This window comes from Rhea americana, unplaced genomic scaffold (genome assembly GCF_003343005.1).
Source record: "Rhea americana isolate MKP2758 unplaced genomic scaffold, rheAme1 scaffold_163, whole genome shotgun sequence".
Lineage (NCBI taxonomy): Eukaryota > Metazoa > Chordata > Aves > Rheiformes > Rheidae > Rhea > Rhea americana.
The window spans coordinates 129,497-147,725 of NW_028185739.1; the positions used below are offsets into that span (position 1 = coordinate 129,497).

General features: G+C 64.9%; 1 protein-coding gene across 7 annotated transcripts in view; it reads left to right on the forward strand.

The window, feature by feature from the left end:
* The window catches only part of ATP2B4 (ATPase plasma membrane Ca2+ transporting 4), a 51,404-nt gene that overhangs the window by 8,581 nt on the left and 24,594 nt on the right, over positions 1-18,229 (forward strand). For 4 of the 7 annotated variants that reach the window (XM_085300336.1, XM_085300330.1, XM_085300334.1 and 1 more), the window contains exons 2-7: positions 8,067-8,578; positions 12,395-12,592; positions 13,518-13,775; positions 14,661-14,786; positions 15,399-15,524; positions 17,860-17,895. In XM_085300336.1, coding sequence (XP_085156462.1) covers positions 8,383-8,578; positions 12,395-12,592; positions 13,518-13,775; positions 14,661-14,786; positions 15,399-15,524; positions 17,860-17,895 — 940 coding nt within the window. In that variant the 5' untranslated portion in view covers positions 8,067-8,382. Of the gene's footprint in view, positions 1-871; positions 894-7,430; positions 7,698-7,765; positions 7,957-8,066; positions 8,579-12,394; positions 12,593-13,517; positions 13,776-14,660; positions 14,787-15,398; positions 15,525-17,859; positions 17,896-18,229 lie in introns of those variants that run through there. The other 3 variants (XM_085300333.1, XM_085300332.1, XM_085300331.1) reach the window with 3 other exon arrangements.

The following is an 18,229-nucleotide window of genomic DNA, read 5'->3' on the forward strand; positions in this document are numbered from 1 at the left end:
TTTTTTTTTAAACCAGATTCCTGCTATTTACTTAAGTAACTCGTCCTGCAGCCGCAGGATGCGCGGGGCGGCGGGGAGCGGCTTGCCCGGGACCCTGGGAATCTGGCAGCGCCGAGGGGGTCCGGGGGCGTCTGCGCACGCTCCCGCCGTGTTCCGCATTATCCCCAACAACTGGCGCAGATTAGCTCCTCGTCCCCCCGGCCCTCCCCGGGCTCCCGTGGCCCATCTGGCTCCCTCCGCTTACTTATTGGTACATATTTTCCAGGCTCTGATTTGCCTCTTCTGCAAAGCTGCCGCTCTGCCCAGATTTGATCTCCCGATGATATCGCAGGCGTTGCTCTGCAAGGGTCTAATTTGGAGCCTGGGATGCAGGCTTTCTTCCTTCGTATAAATATTGCCTTTCGGTCTTCTGCGTCTCTCCCGCTCTCCCTCCCTCCCTTTAATTAGACTTCTTACTGCATGGAACAGTTTGCAGTTATATATGGAAAACAGCCTACACTTTCCCAGGAGCGGGGCATGTCGGGAAGGGAAGCGGCGAGCGGCCGGCTCGCTCTCCCTGGGAGCGCGTGTGTTTTTCCTATCGCAGGCACACTTTTGCCGTCTTTTATTTTTTAACCCTTTGGGGAAAGGGGGGGGTGGCGCTCGCAGGCACCCCCAGTTCCTTACCTCCCCCCCCCCCCCAAATCTCCCTTTGGACTTTTCAATGGAAAAATCCAGGCTTCTGGCTGGCTCGCTCCTCCGCGACTATCTCCTGTGCCGGCTCGCAGAAGTCAGCGGGCGCTCGGAGCGCCGTTCGCCTGGGGCGTGATCCGGAGCCGGGCTGCCTGGGAGCCCTGGGAGCTGCCGCAGCCCGGCGCGGCGCCGGAGGAGCCGCGCGGCACCCGGAGTTGCAGGTTCGGGGAGGGCTGTGTGCATACCGTGCCGCGTCCCTGCGGCTGCCGCCAGCCTCGGCGCCGGGCCCCTGCGCTGGGGCCGGGGCCGGGGCCGGAGCCGGAGCCGGGCGGTGTTTCCCTTGCGGCCGGGCGCATCCCTCCCCTTTGGGCGAGACCCTTCCCGGCGGGGTGGACGTGGCAGGGGGAGCCGGTGCCGTCGAACGACTTCTGCTTCCCCTGCCTCAGTTTCCCTTGCTGTAAATCGAGAAGGAGGTTTTATTTTGGAGGGGAGATTTTGTGGCTTTTTCTTTTCCCCCGCTTTTGCATGGGCTTTTTCGTTCCTCCCAGCGAGGCCGGAGGAGGCGGCTCATCTGGCGGAGCAGCGAGCGGGGAAGGTTAGCGGTGCGGTCAGGGAGCCGGAGCCGCGGGCGGGCACCCGCGGCACCGCGGCCGCTTCTCGCGGCTCCTGTTGGGAGGAAGCGGCAGGGCCTATTTTAAGCCCCCGGGGATCTTCAGGGTAGGAATCCCCTGTCCCTGTGTAAGGCTGCTAAAAATAACGTGGCTGAACCCGCGCGTCCCGGCCGCTAGCGCTCCGGGAGGCGTTTTGCTTGCGAGACTCCCCCGTGCTCTCTAGGTTGGTTCTTGCTCGCTGCTTTTTATCTGTGTGTGTTTTTTTTTTTTTTTTTTCCCCATGCTAAGCTGTTTTCTCCGCTCCCTCGGTAGGGTGCGGAAAGGTGGGAGTGGGGGGCTCCCGGGCTCTTCCAGCCGCGGAGCCGGCGGGAGGAGGCTGCTGCTGCCGCCGCCTTCGGGCACGTCGCTGCCTCGGTTTCCCGGAGGGAGGCGCAGGAAAGCGCGCCCTGCTCCTGCCCCGGGACGGTGCCGCGCCGCGGGCCGGCTCTTGCTGCAGCCTGCCTCGCTTTGCACGCGCGCCCTCGCCTTTAGCGCTGTCCGGGGGGCTCGTGCCCACCGCGCCGAGCGGCGCTCCGTGCCTGCAGGCTCTCCGCCCGAGCGCGGCCCCGGAGCAGCCCGGAGCCTTTCCCCGAGCTCCTCCGACCTCGCCGGCTTTCCCATTGCAAAATGCAACCCGAAAGCAAGGCAGGAGCCTGCGGGGGCCGGCGCGGGCGCTGCCGGCCCCGGGGCCCTCGCCTCGGAGGGACCGCAGAACCGAGCCGACCGCAGGGAGGGCAGAGCGAGCTCGGGTGAAGCCGCCCAACGCGCGGGGGAGCTGGCGCCGCGTCGCCCGGCCCGCGGCGGCCGCGACGCTCGGGGCAGGAGGAGCCTCCTCCCTGGCGTGCGGGAGGAAGACGAAGGGGCGGGCGAGGATGAAGCCTCCCGCCTGGCCGGCCGAGGCGTCGCGTCGCCGGCGGGCATCGCCCGGCGCGGCGGAGCGAGACCGGATCTGCCGCGGGTGGAGAGATGCTCGGCGCCGTCGCCCCTTCGAAGCCGCCCGGTGCTGCTGCTGCAGGTGCCGGCGGTGGCAGGAGCGGCCGGGTCCGGGTTCCTGCGTGCCGCTGGAGTGCTCCCCCCGCGACCTCCGCGCCGCCGCGCTACCTTGTAAAGCACAAAAGAATAATGAGAGGAGCCCGGGTGATTTAGTGCAGGCGCCGGGAGAGAAATACCAAGGCCTTAGATGGAAACATTCCCCTTGACAGCTCGCCTGGAGACTCCCTCCTTTTGCTTTTTTTCCACCCCCCTGGAATTTTTCTGCCGCCGGCCGGGCCGTGGCGGTGGCGGAGGGGAAGCCCGGGGCGCGGGCCGATCCCGGAGCAGGGAGGCTGCCCGGCCCCGGTGCCGCGCCGCGCTCGGGTGCCTCTTGCCCGCGTACGTGTCTTGCCGGCGCTTGGGCAGCCGTGAGTCACCGGCCCCGCAGCGGGTTGCCTCCGCCGCTCGGGGAAGCGGCTTTCGGGGAGCCCGTCCCCCACGGGACACCCCCCCCCGCCGTGGTCTGCTCTCTCCAGCCCCTGGCATGCAAAAAAAAAAAAAAAAAGAAAGAAAAAGCTTTCTTGCTTTAGGAGGAAGCAGGGTAGTAGCGAAAAGTGAGCAGTGCCGGGTGTGTGCGCGCTGCGGGAGCCGGGCGTCGCGGGCGCTGCCGCGTGCTCCTCCCGTTGCATTCCTCCCGCGCCGCCCCGGTTGCGTGCGCCGGGCCGGGCAGCTCCGTCCCCGCCGCCGCCCCCGGGAGCTGGTGAGCTGTCGGCCCCGTGCCTGCGGCGGTGGCGTTTGCAGGGTGGGATTTCTGCGTCGGCGGGGGCTGCGCCGAGAGCTGCGGGTTTGCGGCTGAAGGCAGCTGGCGGGGGGTGCGCGTACGGGTGCGGCGCTCGTGTTTTCCCTCGGCCCCCAGATCCGCGTGGTTTTGTGGATGTGAAAGCGAGGAGGGGGTGGGCCGAGCCAGGTGATGCGGCAGCTGCCGAGTCGCAGGCAGAGCCCGGAGCAGCCTGGCCGCCCCGCTGGTCCGGCAGCGATCGCCCGCGGGTGCGCGTCCGGGGAGGTCCGTGCCGCCCCGCGGGCTCTGCCCCGCTCTGCGGGGTGACCCGCGTGTGCAAGCGACGGCGAGCCCCTTGCACCACCCGCTTCCTTGCACGTGCCGGGCACCGTGTGCACGCGTGTCGCCGGGCCCCGGCAGCCGGAGCGCGCGCTCTCCCCGCTCCCGCCGCGTGCATCAGCGGAGGCGCGTGGGAGAAATACGACGGGCGCCGCTGTCCGTGGGTGACGGCGGGTGCCGCTCGGTGGGGGTGACTCGCTTTCCGCGCTGCCCACGCTAACGGGGTGCTCTCGTGCGCCTGCACCGCGCTTGCCGCCTCTGGCGTCCCCCCACGCGGACGGGGAGCTGTGCAGGAGTCGGCACCGCGCGGGGGCTCGGGAATTTTAACTCCCTGCGTTTTCTAGCTGCCCCAGTTGCTCCTGGCCCCGTGGCGGCAGCCGGTCCGCTGTGGGGGAAAGTGGGAAAAGCAGGAGCTGCGTGTCCATTGGGAAGCGTGTGCCAGCGGCCCTGCGGCAGCATGGGGTGTCCTGGCGAAGGAGCCCCAAGCTCTTCCTGGCCTGCAGCAAATTCCCGGTGGGGTTTGTCTCCCTGCAGCCCAAACGCTGGATCCCCGGCTGCAGCGCCAGCGGGTTGCGGCGCTGGATTGCTTCTGTGCTTGACTCGGTTTCCCCCGGTGTGAAGCGTTGCAGCTCTCAGCCTTTGCCTGCGGACATGCAAGGCCCTGGGACTTTCTCTGGGGTGTTTTTCTGGCTCCCTGCCCCAGCTGAAATGCCCTGGGGGTGCCCGCAGCCTCCCCTTCCTGCAGGAGGAAGGCTGGGAGTTTCCTCACCCTCCTTGTTATCAGGGTGCCCCCCCGCCGCTGCGTTTTGGCTCCCGCTTCCCCTGCGGAGCTGGCCGCATGCGCAGCGCCGTGCACGTGGGCGCCGTGACCCGCGGGCGCTTCCCAGGCGGCTGGTGTCGTGGGGCTGCCCGCGGGCAGGCGCCGGCGTGGGGGCCATGCCGCCGTGCCGTCCCCTCCCGTGGGGCTCCGAGGCAGCGCCGCCCCGGCAAAGGAAACGGATGCCGCGGTGGGAGGAGGCGCTCGCGGCGGCGAGGAGGTGACGCTGCGGGAGCCCGCGGTGGGGTGGCCCCAGCCGGCTCCCTGCTCAGCCGTGGGGCTCGGGGAAGGAGAGCTGGGTTAGCAGGGGAATAGGGTGCAGCAGGGTGAGTGCACGGGGTGCTGGTGGTGCACGGGGTGCTGGTGGTGCACAGCGCCGGTGCTGCTTCCCAGCCGAGCCTTGCCGGGGCAGTTGCACCGCGGCTGCTGCGTGGATCAGCGCAGAGCTGGCCCGGAGGGGGCTTCCCGGGGGTTTCGGGACCGTTCTCTTCCCACGCTGGGGCCCGGGGCTCCCTTCGCCGCCCGCTCCGCGCGGACTCCGCTGCTCAGCGCGTCTCCTCCTTTCTCCGCCGCCAGCGAGCTCCGGAGGAAGCGCCGTGTCCCGAGGGTGCAAATCCTCCCTAGGATGCGCCAGAGGTGCTGGCCCTCGTTGCGCCCGCGGCGCCTGCGCCTTTGCCCCCCACCCTCACCCCGTGTCACGTGCTGGGCTCCTTGCACCAGCCTCTCTCCCCAGGAGCTTTTTTTTTTTTAAAAAAAAAAAATCCCGCTGGCTCCTTGGCTCCCTCGCCAGGGCGGCGCGGGCAGCCGGCGCCGGAGGGGTTAACGCGCGCGGCGCGGCCGGCGGCTGCGGCGGCAGCTTGCCATGGGTGTTGCTGGGAATCGGCGCGCGTGTGCTGCCATCTGCACATTGCGATTTGGTGAGTGTGCAGGGGAGGGGCCCCGCGCGGCCCCCACCCCGCCGCGGGGCCGCCGGGCGGCGAGCGGGGCGGTGATCCGCTGCCCGCGCCTCCTTGGGCCGCTCGCCCCGTCTCGGGGCCGGCCGGAGACCCCTCGGGCATCGCCGCTGCCTGCGACGCCCGGGCAGCGAGTTTGCCGTGGCAACCTGCAGCAGCCGCCTCTCGCTGCCGCCCCGTCCGAGGGCGAGATGGGGAAGCGGCGCGGGCTGCGCTTGCTCCCGCCCGGTGGGGTGCAGGGTGCAGGGCGCCGGGCGCTCGCGAGGCCGATGAGATGCCGGAGGGGCACCCGGAGAGAGAAGTCCCTTCCCCGCGGCGAGGGACCCGGTGCCCCGCGGCGGGGAGCTGGGCTGGCGCGTGCGTTCCCACGCGGGCCCCGAAACCTCACCGGTCTCTTTCCCTGCCCGCCAGGTTTAAGAGCGAGCAGGCAGTTTTCCCCGCGTCCGCCCGGACGAGCCCGCGGCTCCTGTGCCGCCCGTGGGCGCTTGCGGCGCCGGCGCGCGTCTGTCCGCCCCGGCGGAGGTGTAATGCAGCCGTTTATTATTCCGGGCAGGTTTGTCTGCAGCACTGCATCGGCCTCGTCGCTCCTCGCCGGCTGCTCCCTCCTTCCGCTGCGCGTGTGCACGCTCCTTGCTGCCGCGCCGGAGCGAGCGGCTGCCCGCAAAACCCCGGACGGTGGCGGCCGCCGGCCGGCCGGGAGCGGGGAGCGCGGGGGGCCGCGCGCCCCGGCTGCGCTCTCCGCTCGCGCCGGGTTTGCTCGGCCTGGGCAGCGGTGGGACGTGTCCGCGGGGAGGGTTTCGTGCCCGCGGGATGCACGGTGTCTCGTCCGTCTTCCTTCCTCGCCGTCCCTTCAGCGAAGGAGACCCTTGGAAAGCACTTCTCCCTTTCCAGTGCTTAAGGGCTCTGGAAACTAATTATTATCGGAGTTGCAGGCGGTCTGCCGAATGCTGCCGGAGTCATTAGGAGCTCGTTAGCGCGTTAGCTGTTAGGGAAGCCCGAGCGCAGCTCTCCGCTTGCCTGGGTCGCCTCCTTCCCAGCCCGGCCAGGGCGCGCGGGAGTCTGTCCCGCGCCGGCCGGACCGGGCAGGAAGGTGCTTGTGCCGCCCCGGGAGCCCCGGCTCCGTGGGGTGCCGGCGGTAGGGAAGGGTCCCCTGAGCGGGGTTGGCACGAGGATGCTCGGAGCATCCTCGGAGCTGCTGGCAGGAGCCGTCCCCCGCCGCGCTCCCTCCTTCCTCCTTGCCCCGCGGAGCGAGTCCCCGGAGCTGCTGCGCTTGGAGGGACGGGAACCTCGCTGCGGGAGCGGGGAGATAATGACGGGTGCCCCGTGGGCCCCTTCAGGGGTAATTATGGACTTTGCTGTTCCAGTATTAATTAGCAGCCTTTCTCTTAACCTCATGGCTGTCTTTGGAAGATGCTGCTTGCTACGAAAGGAGGAAAAAAAATGCGTGTGTTGAGGTGGGGGGAATTACTCTTTTTGCTTATTGATCAGCAGGAGGCTGCTTAATTGGATCTGCCGCCTCCTGCCTCCCGCCGGCGGGAGCTTTCATGCCTTTCAGTGACAGATGAGCCCGGCTCCCCGGAGGGGCCGCGGGGCGACCGGGCAGCGCCGGGGCCGCTGGCGAGCGCCGCTGGGAGACGCGGCCGCGGCATCGCCTGCCCCGAGGGCTTGGGTCGGTGCCCACCGCCTCCTGCAAGCGCTGCAAGCCGTCCTGGGCAGGAGTGGGTGAGCGGTGCGCGGGCGCCCGTTGGCGATTTAGTGGCTTTTTTTTTTCTTTTTTCTTTTTTTTTCCCCTGTTGTGGGTGTTTAGCACTGCTGCGGTCGGCGCTGGGAGCTGCCGTTCGCCGCGCAGCACCGAGCGGCGGCCGGGTTTGCCAGGGTCGCTGAAGGTGCGTGCGCTTGGCAGCTCGCCCCGCGGTCCGAGCCCTCTGCGCCAGCATCAGCGCTGCCTTAGGGGTTGGACCCCTTTCGCCGCTCGTTTGTGTAGCTCTAGGAAACGCTTTCGTGGCTTCCGAGCGGGCTCCTCTGGCCAGCCGTGCTCGGAGCATCCCCGCCGGGGGCTGAGCGCGGAGCAGGGCCCGAGGGTGCTGCGGCAGGAGGAAGCCCCGGGGCTGGGGTGCGGGAGCCTCCCCGCTCCCTCCGCGGCTTTCGCGGCCGCCGGCGTCCTCCGGCAGGGAAACCTCGTCCCGGGATGCCCCGGGAGCGGGCAGGGGCGCAGGGCTCGCTCGGAGCAGCGTAACCGTAGTACGAGCAGGCTTCCCACGACGGCGCGTGAGAGGATGTGATTAATGTAAAAGCCTCTTTATTTTAGAGAAACGTGGGGGTTTTAGTAGCTTCTCCGGGTTCCTGACAAGCGTCTCCGATTAAAAGCCTGCTCGGTGCTCCGAGCCCCGTCGTCTTGGTGCTGACAGCTAAATCGATGGGATGTTGTCGCTTACCTGTTGCCAGCGTCGTTACCCGGCTCTGCTTCCCCGGGACGGCAGAGCGCCGTGAGGAAACAGCTGTTTTCCACTCCCAAGGTGTATTTTTAAACCCAATAAAAGGGAGTAATTTTCTGGGCTGGACAGCTGGGGGCTGAGTGAAGAACCACCCGGCGGCTCTTCCTGCCGCCCCGGCCGCGGGGCTGCTCCTCCCGTCGGCAAGCCGCTCGCGTCCGCCGTGCCCGTAAACCCGCTCCCAGCGCAGCCGAGCCGATCCAGCGCCCGCCGGCGCGGGATCCCGTCCGGGGCCGGGGTGCTCCGGCGCCGCGCGAGCATCTCCGCCCCACGTTGCCTCCCGGTAGTTTTTTGCAGACCGGCGCTCCCCGTCCCGGGGGCTCGCGTATTTATTAGCCGACCTCTCGGGCCTCCGAATGACTATATTTTTGTTTTGCATCTCTGCTTTTGCAGCTCCAGTTGCTGTGGTATCCAGGGAACCCTCCTCCTTCTCCGGGAGATGCACGCTGGTCGTTGCTAAGGTCGCTTCCACAGTAACATGCACATCCTGTTTACACCTTTATCCGGAGAAGTTGGGCTTGGCTAGAAGCACCCGCTTCACCTGGGAAGCTCCCGCAGGAAGCGCCCGCTTGCCCCCGCCGCGTCTGCAGGGCCGCAGAGCGGGGCTGCCGCCGAGGATCGCCCGCGGGAGCCTCGCGGCCCGGAGGCGAGACTCTAGGATCCCGTTCTCCCGAGACGTTACCGCCGTCGGCGTGGCTGCGTCGGCGCGATGACGAACAACGTGGCTGACCACCACCCCGGGAACTCGGTTGCTGAAGGCAACCATGAGGGGGACTTTGGTTGCTCCATTGTGGAGCTGAGGAACCTCATGGAGCTGAGGAGCGCCGAGGCGGTCGCCAGGCTCAACGACTCGTACGGAGGCGTGCAGAACATCTGCAAGAGGTTGAAGACGTCGCCCGTGGAAGGTAAGGGGCTGCGGCGCTGCTCTGGCGTTGCGCGTGCCGGGCAAGGTGAGATGGGAACCGCTGCCCGGTGGGCCTGGCTTGGTGTCCTCCAGGCATGATTTAAGCCGGTGCCTGGAGGGTGCTGAGCAGCTGTCGGAGGTGACCACCAGGCTGAAAGGACCAGTTTGGGGCCGAGCTTGTGAGCAGGATCCTGTTGCGCTGGGTGTTGATCACAAGCCCGGTGGGAGGTGGTCCCCTCTCCTAAAACTGTGTTGGACTAGACGGATCGCGTAAGGCAGCAGCAAAACGAGGGCAGAAGAAGCAACTTTGGGTGCTAGAACCGGTTTCCTTCGAGGTGCAGCCTGGGCACGAAGCCGTGCGCGCGGCCGGCGCCGCGGGCTGACGGAGCAGCCGAGGCGCGCGGGATCTTCCCGGCGGCCCGGGAGGCATCGCCCGCCTGCGCCGGCCTTTCTGCCGTTTAATAATTTACAGCACTAACCGTGGGGCTGCGTGGGGCGCAGGGGAAGGAGGGTGCAAAGGTTGGGGAGCGGTGGAAGGGGCGCGGGGGGGGAGGAAGCGGCCGGGAACAGCACTGGCGGGCCGCGGCTCCGCGGGGGGACGGCGGTGCGTGTCCGGGGCTCCGAAAACCTGCCGGTTATTCTTAGTGCCGAGCGCGTGGGATTAGCATATCGCACAGCTGCGCCTGGGAGCGGGAAGGTCGGGGTAGGGAAGACAATATCGGGATGTGATTAGAGAAGCGGGGGTGTCCCGGTGGAAATACCGAACCCAGGGCGCGAAACAATGCGCTTTCCCTTGCCAAGCGGCGAGCGGGCTGTTTCGGGGCAGGATGGGAGGGGACGAGGGGGGAGGCGAGCCCGCGAGGCTCTGCCTTTGCCTGCAAACGCTCGCCAAGGAGGAACCGACCCCGTTTGCCCCCCAAAGCTGCCCCGGTGCCTGAGCGTGCCCCCGCGGTCCTGCCGCTGCTCTGCCCTTTGCTGCTCTCCCCGCGTCCGAGCTGGGAACGCGGGAAGATGGGAGCTGAAGGCGTCGCAGCCCGCTCCCGCCGGGGCCAGCCCGCGCCGGGGGCTGCCGGGAGCCGCCTCGCCGAGGGAAACCCCGGCAGGGCGGAGGGCAAGCCGGGAGCCGAGCGCAGACAACCTGCCTTGGCACGTCGGCGGGCGAGGACGGGGCGGCGCGGCAGGCTCCGGCCGTCCTCGGGGCGGGCGGGACTGCCGAGCCGAGGTTTTCCGTGTGCTCGTCGTTCCCCCGCTCGTTAGTGTCGCCTCCGGTTTCAGGCCGGGCGGCGGGGGGCCAGTGCTCGGCTCCGTGCCCCCGGGAGCCGGCACGCGGCGGAGCTGTGCCGGGCGCTCCCGAGGAGAGCCGCGCGCCCGCGGGAGCTTGTTGGCGTTACGGTGTCTGCACCCGTCCGATTGGGACCCCCCCCACAGGCTGCTGCTTGCTGGAAGAGGTGCCGATGGCCCAGACCCCTTTGGGACCCTCCCCTGAAGGGGCTTTTGGGCAGCAGCCCCTCTCCCCGAGCCCTTGCTGCGGGACGTGATTTTGCAGCCTCCCCCGGCCGCCGGCTCCGCGGGCCGGGCCGTGGGAAGGGAGCCGTGCGGCGGCCGCAGCGCGAAGGCTGTTGCGGTGAGTCGCGGGTTAGAGCGTCTCTCTTCTCTTCCGTGGGTGATGAGGACGGCAGAAACGTCGCCTCGACGCACCCGCTCTCGGGAGCAGCTCCTGGGGCTCCTGCCTCGGCTCCCCGTCCTCCCGCTGCCGCGCTGCGGCCGGGAGCCCGGCTCGGGGGCTCTTTGCGCGAAGCCTGGCTTTGCTGCCCGAAAGCAGGATTTTCTTTGGCTCTGCAAAGGTCTCCCCTGCACCCAGCTCTCCTGGGGAGAAGCCAAAGCTCCAGGTGCTAAGGAGAAAGGAAATGATGGCTGTGCCCTGGTGGGATTGCAGGAGAGGCCTCTGCAGAGCGGTGGACCAGTCCCCGCAGGGAGATTAACCTCTGGGGCCCCAAGGATGCTCCAGGAGGAAGAAGCCGCCGTGGGGCGGAGGTGAGCTCCCCTGGGCAGAGGGGAGGTGCAGGGGGTGCGTGCGTTGGGAGAAACTCTGCTCTGCAGCCTGGTTGTCGCACGAGGGCAGGGGATAGCTGCAGGGGGGTGCTCGGGGCTGGGTTTTGGGGAAGACCAGATCCTGCGGCCAGGAGCTGGGCTACGGTGCAGGGCGCAGGCAGCCTCCCCGTGCCACACCTCTCCCGGTCCTGATGCTGGGGTGAGTCAAAGCCCGCTGTTAGCAATTTTTTCCATGCATCCCGCTGGAGTCCTTGGGCAGGAAGCGTCCCCGCGTGGGTTGGGCTTGGGGAGGCTGTTGGGGCCGGGAGATCCCAGGCTCTGCCGGCCCCGTCACGGCAGGGTGGGGACGCCTGGGCCCGCTCTGCCAGCGCGTCGCCTCCCTGCCTCCGCGGGGTTTCGTCAGAGGAGAAAGGGGGGTGGGGGGGCTCGTCCTGCCTCTTCCTCCCGGCCGGACGCTGGGACGCAGCCGAGTCGGTGGGAAGGKGTTTCCCCCCCCCCCCTCGCCCCCGATCCAGGGCCCGCTTGCCCCGGGAGGGCTTGCAGCGCTGCCAGGCGGCTCCAGGCACGGCGACGTGTCCGTCGGGCCCGTCCCAGCGCTGCAGCCGCCCTGCCTTGCCCTGCCCTGCCTGGTGCATCCATCGCCCTGCCTGCCTGGTGCATCTCGGGAGCTGGCGGGAGCCCGCGGGCGCTCTTAAGGTGGAGAGCGCGAGGGCTCGGTGCTCGCCTCGGTTAAGGTGGTGCAGGGCAGGAGGGGGCTGCCCTCGTGCTGGGCCGCCCCGAACCCTTCAATGGCTTTTAAGGGACGGCGGGGGAGGTTGCAGGCTGAATTCCCATCTCCCAGAGCTTCGTTGCTCGCCTGTGGACATGGGGCCGTGAAGCAATCCAGCTTCCAGGGGGCTGCTGTGCTCCGCAGTCTCTTGCTGCTTGCATGGGAAGGAGTTTGGGGGTCCCTTTTTGCACCCCTCTCTCCGTGCCACGCTGCAGGATTGCAGCGTGCGCGGCAGCGTGCACCGCTCCGTCTGCACGGCGCCCTTTGGGCTGGCCTGCTCCTTTCTAGACATCCATTGCCTGTTTTCTGGGGGGCGAGGGGGGGGGGAACCCATGTGTCCTTCTACGAGCTCCTGCCCTGAGCCGATCCGGTGTCGTTGCCCCAGCCCCTTGCAGCTGGCGTGGTCCCTGGGATGGTGCAGCGTTCGCGGGGGAGCTCGGCGTCCCTCGGCGATGGTGCCCGGGGCAGGGCCTCCGCGGCCGAGCTCGGAGACGGTCCTGCTGCGCCGGGTCGCCGGCGCTGGCTGCTTCTCCCCCTGAGCTGGCAGCGGAGGGCGGATCAGGTGGCTCTGACAGCTCTGAGCGCCGCGCTCGGTGCCAGATTTACGGCTAATTTGATGCAGCATGTAAACAAGCCGGCCAGTGCCAACTGGCATTAACTGGCACGCGGGCGCTTCGCTCGCCTGCAGCACCAGCGAGAGGCGGAGGCGATTCAGCTCGCGCTCTCCTTCCTGCGGGTCTTCCCCCAGCGCCGTCGGCCCCCGGGGCTCATCGGAGCCGCAGCGAGGGCCCTGCTAATGGGGCCTGGGGGCAAGGACCCTGCGCCGTGCTGCTGGGGGGCTCACGTGGCCGCAGCCGGTCCCGGCAGCAGCTCCGGCCCTTGCAGCCCCGCAGGGACGGCAGCACCGTGATGCTGGGGTGGGAGCGTCTCGCACGGCGGTGGAAGGCATGCAGGGGCACACGAGCCAGCCCTCATCTCCCTCTTTCTCTTCTGCAGGCCTGTCCGGGAACCCAGCCGATCTGGAGAAGAGGAGGCAGGTGTTCGGCCAGAACTTCATTCCTCCCAAAAAGGCCAAGACGTTCCTGCAGTTAGTGTGGGAGGCGCTTCAGGACGTCACACTGATCATTTTGGAAATCGCAGCCATAATCTCCCTGGGCCTGTCGTTCTATCACCCCCCGGGCGGCGACAACGAACGTGAGTCCCCGGGACCCGCCACGTTGCTGTAGGGGGGGATATGGCCTCTGGGAGCTACCTTGGCCACCCGCCGGGGAGCAGGGACCTCTCCGGAGGGTCACCCCGTGGGCTGTCTCCACTGTGGGCACAGGCAGAGTTTGCAGCCCAGCACAGGAAGATGGGCACTGGCAGTGCATTTTAGCTAAGCCACTTCTGCTCATCCTTTAAGTAGTGGCTTATCCCTGTGGGGTCAGTCCCTGGTGTGGTCCCATCCATGTCAAGGGCCTTGCACTGATGCCCTTGTCTGGGTTGTAGCCGTCACTGTGGCATTGCTCAGCGCCTCCTGTTGCGGTTCACCAAAGGATGTATAAAAGTCAGGGGATCCGTCTGCTCTGATGCCTTCCCAGGTCCCGTGTGGCTTCCCTCTTGGCTTAGGGCATGGAGGGACAAGGTAGGAGGACAAGGTCCTTTGGTATCCTCCTAAACTGGGGTGTACCCTTCATAGCTGCATGGTGTCGGGAAAGTTTTGCTCTCTTCCCTGGCCTGTGGATTTCCATGTCTTTGGAAGAGCTGGGTGGGGGCAGCAACCTGGAAAACGGAGATGCAGAGAGATGGTGACTCGTGCCAAGGTCATGCAGCAAAGGGAGGGGTGAAGGGTGCAAGAACTGGAAAAAAGACTGCAGACACCCTTGCTCCCCACCCTTGCACTGCTAGGTCAGCGCGCACCTAAGACCAAAAGAGCAAAACCCCCAAATGCCTTCAGGGTTAAAAAAAAAACCAAAAACAAACAAAAAAAACCTCACCCTCTCTCGAGAGCAGGGGCAGCCCTTGGAGCAGTTCAGGGAGGAGGGGTCAGAGCAAGCATCCTCCAAGCTCTCGTCTGTGCATGTCGCTTGAGATACTGGGTGTCTCACGGCGCAGCTGAGTTTTCCCCTTCCGACTGCAGTGTGTGGCCAGTCGACGGGTGGCGTGGAGGACGAGGGGGAGTCGCAGGCCGGCTGGATCGAGGGCGCCGCTATCTTGTTTTCGGTGATCATCGTGGTGCTGGTGACCGCCTTCAATGACTGGAGCAAAGAGAAACAATTCCGGGGCCTCCAGAGCCGCATCGAACAGGAGCAGAAGTTCACGGTGATCCGCAAGGGGCAGGTGATTCAGATCCCCGTGGCTGAGATCGTGGTGGGAGACATCGCGCAGATCAAGTACGGTGAGTGGAGACGACCGTGGTGCGCGGAGCCGAGCGGGCACCCTAGCCGCTGGCTGGGGTCTCCTCCTCCGTCTCGGAGCACGTTGGTTCCTTCTCTCTGCTTTTGCCAGTTGTTTTGCCTTAAGGGGAAACGTGGCTTCTGCTGTCTTCTCCAATTACTCCTCTATGGCTGTGCCATTTCGCAGCGTGCCTTGGCCAGGAGCTGTGGGAGACGCTTCTGTGCAGGCAAAAAAGCTCAGGTTGCCTTGCAGGCTGCAGCCAGAGCAAGGCTGGCAGCGCCGAGCCGGGCTCTGCGCACAGACGTTTGCTTTGGGCTGCTCTTGGGAGCCTGCTGATTTCTTAAAATGATTCATTTTCATAACTGTGTCCTTGTTGGTGAGCATCCCTTTAGCCAAGGCCTCTTTCAAAAGAGATTGATTGGCAGCTAAAGGCAGAGTTTGGGCTAAAGTTGGTCGCTCTCCTTGCTTACCAGGGGTCTGCTTGTTCTATATTAGCTCCCCAAAAGAACTAGGTGGTTTCAACCTGATGATGATTTTGACGTAGGTTTTCTTCTACTTCCCTGGGTGCATGATGTGATCCTGTAACAGGGGCATTGGGAAGCATGTTACTGATTCAGCGAAGCAGATATGGGAAAGCACTGGCTGATTTACTGAGCAAAGGGCCTCAAAACTAATGCTCTTATATATCAGTCAAGATTTTGGAGCTGTTAAATATCCTCCTTTAATACTCAGCCCTTGTTTTCTTTCCATCTAGAGTTAGTCGGAGATTGGCAAAAGGACTCAAAATTCACAGTGCAGGAAACCTCCTCTTAGGACAGTGCAGCAAGAGGTGAGCTGAGGCTTGCCAGGTCTGGGCTGATCCTTAAGACTCTTTCCTCTTTTCCAGGTGACCTCTTGCCATCAGATGGCATCCTGATCCAAGGGAATGACTTGAAAATAGATGAGAGCTCACTGACTGGGGAATCAGACCAAGTCAAGAAATCACTTGATAAAGACCCTATGCTACTGTCAGGTGAGACTCTTGGCCAGAAAAACAAACCCATCTGCAGCACCTGTGTGGAAGAAAAACCACAAGGTTTCAGGTTGATTTGGAGTCTTAAGCCTGGCAGCATAGCATTTGTGTTGCTGAATTAATCAGAATGAAATCCTGATCCTGAACAAACCCACATGGTGGAGGGATGGATGGCTCTAGAAAGTCTCCACCTGCCTGTGGCACTGCAAGTCATGTTGCTCTGTTGTTGCTTCCTGACCTGAAGGAGTTTCTATAACATGGAAGACTTGGAAACTGCAGTAGTGCATTTCCAGGGTCTCCATTTGTCCAGGCCTTGTGTCCTGCAGGAAGCCCCGCTCCCTGGGTGCTTGCTGATTGATGGGCCTGGCAGCTCTGAACTTCCAGGGAAGGAGATGTCTGAGGAAGGAAACTTCCTTCAGCATCCCTCCTGCAAGGTGCTGAGCAGTCCCACGTGCCATTGCAGGGCTGGTCTGGGTTTGTGCTGATGATGGAGAGGTGGCAACTCCCATGTCCTGTTCCCTAGTCTGGGAGGCAGTCAGCATGCTGTGTGCTTGGAAGGAGCTGAGAACTGTGTTGATGTCTTGTCCCACCATGGCCTTCCTGTTGTGCTAGGTACCCATGTGATGGAGGGGTCTGGACGGATGGTGGTGACTGCTGTGGGTATAAACTCACAGACGGGAATCATCTTCACTCTGTTGGGTGCAGGAGAAGGAGATGAGGAAAAGAAGGTGAAGAAAGGTAAGGAGATCTCTTGAATCCATTTTCTCCCTTCTTTTTGTTTTTCTCCCCACTCTGGGAAGCATCTACCAGTGTGCAACAAGCTCTGGCCACGTCCGTGGGAACACAGTTGTGTTAGTGCATGACCCAGGCAGGTACTGTGAGCGGTGAGACAACGTGGGGGGGAATCCTGCTCTGCTCCCATTGGTCTGCAGCTTGGGGAAGGTGCTGCATGAGAAAACCCAGACAGCACCCAGACTGCGGCTCCTTCCTTGGCTCTTCAGCTCTTCTAGGACACGGCTTCATCTCTCTTCTCTAGCCAGCAGCAGCAGCCTGGAGTTGCAGGGTGGGGGTCAAAGCCCAGAGGGAAAAGTCACTGAGAGCAGTGCCCAGCAGTGCCTTGGCATGGTGCTCATTGCCCACCCTGTGGTAGGAAGGTGAGTCCTGGTTATCCAAAGGATGTTAGTCCATCTAGTGCCTCAAAAACTTTGCAGAATGTGTCTGCTGATGTCCCCTGAGCTACATAGGGAAGGAGTCAAAGTGCAGAGGATGGGAAGAGGGAAAGGAGGGTTTTATGTGCCTATTGGGTGGAAGGTAGGAGAGCAGCCAGTTGGGCTGAGCTTCCCAATCATGCTGGGACTTGAAATAGCTTTCTGTCTTGGCTCTCATATCTTGCTGCTTATTTCCCTGCTCTTCTCAATCGGAAGAGTTCAGTCAGTGGTGATGGGAACCTCCTATGCTCCTCCGTCTTCCCCACGCCCCTCTTCTGCAGGTCTGGGCTCGCAAAGAGTTGGCAGTAAGGAGGTGCGAAGAGTTGGCAGCAACGAGCTGCAAGCTGGCGTTGCCGCTGTACTGGGTGCACAGACGTCCCTGGGTGCCGGGAAGCCCTGCCCGGGAAGCAGTGCCAGATGGGACAGAGGCTTGTGGGGCCTCTCCTGGCAGCCTCTTCGGCTCGGGAGCGCGTGTGCTCTGCCTGCCTCCGACCCTCCTCACCCAGGACAGGCGATTGCGGCACCGCAGGCAGCTGGTGCTGGCAGCAGTGCTCATATTGCATCTGTTTCCCAAACGGATGCAGCAAGTTAGCCTCCAAGCAGGGGATGGGGGAGCACTGAAAGCCTACCCCTACCCGCCACCCAGGGCCCAGGAAGGTGGTTGCAGCAGTGGGACTAATTTGGGAGTGTAGGAGTAGGCTCCGGAGTATCCAGCAGTGGTTTGGTGACTGCAAAGCTCTTTGGGTTTCCCACCGTCTTGGAGGCTGGGTAAAAGCAGGGATATAGGGTGAGATGTGGGAACAGCTCTGCTGTTACGCTGACCAGCAGCTTAGGGCGTGGGTGAGACCAGCTGCTGGTGGAAATCTCCCTCTGATGGTGCAGGGGACTTCAGGAGGTGCGGAAAATATCTCTGTAGACCTAGGGAGCTGCCCCCCTTCTCCCCTCCTTCCTTGCTCCCAGCCAGAGGGATCAGAGCAGAGCTGGGATGAGGACCCTTGTGAAAGGAGCTTGGTGCTGCAGGGTAAGAGTCATTCCTGTGACTACAGCGAGTAAAAGCCAGGTCTGAGCTCTCCAGCAGCCCTGGTGAGACAGGGCATGGTGAAAGCGAGCAAACAAGGGGCTCTTCCCCAGCAAAAATGCTCTGCTGGGGCTGTGGGTTTTTTTTGAGGATGATGCTTGGTGTTTTCCCTGCCCCCAGCCTGTGTCTCTGAGCCTTGCAGCAAACCTGGCTCTGTGCCCTGCTCTGGGGCTTTGGCAGCCCTCAATTTGGGAGCAAAGGCTGTGCCAGGGGAGGATTTCACCGGCGCATCCCTCGCTGCGATGGAGGGAAGGAGGAACCAGGGCTCTAGCACGTAAAGCTCCTCGTCACGCAAGGCAGCGTCGCGGAGGCGAGCCGAGTCGAGCCGTCTGCGCACGGGGCCGTGTGCCGATCGCGGGTCGGGGCCGGTCTGCGCCTCCTGGATGGATCCGCTTGCGCCTGATGGCAGCAGGAAGCCGGAAGCGCTGCTGTTTTTCAGCTTACGGCAGGTGCTTTGCAGGTGGGGGAGCCCGAAGCGCAGGGAGACGCAGCGCTTGGGAAAGCCGGGGGGGCGCCCGGCGCTCCTGCCCGCTCCCCGTGGCGCGGCCGCCGGCAGCGGTGCCGGGGCGGAGGATCCCTCCAGCCGGCAGGGAGAGCGGCCAGCCGCCTGCGCCGGCCTCCGAGAGCAGGAGGCACGTGCGGTCGCGTCCAGGAGGTGACCACAGCGGTGCCGAGGCCTCGGGACCGCCGGAGCAGAGCGCGGCCCCTCGGAGCAGGGTCCCTCCAGCTGGACGGGGAATGTCGAGATCCGTGTGCTCAGCCCTCCACCCTTTCTCTTTTCGAACAGGTAAAAAACCCGGAGCCCCCGAAAATCGCAACAAAGGTAACCAGCCTCTCCATCCTTTGAACCAGCACCACACTAACTGCCGAGCATTCCTCCTTCCTTCCTTCTTCTCATGAGTCTGTGCTCTTTGCTCCGACGGCCTCTCGCCTCCTTGTCCGGGAGAGGGTGTAGCGGTGCCCGCAGCCCCCTCTCGGGTGGCCTCGTCCCCGTTAACGTGGGTTGCCGCCTGGCTCTGGCGGCCTCGAATCCTTCGGACGGCCGTCACCGTGGGGTCTGGCTGGGGGAGACGCGGCCCCCGTGCCGGCCGGAGGGGAGGGCTGAGCGGCTCCCGCCGCGGGGCTGCTGGCACCACCGTTGCGCCCTCTCCTGCTGT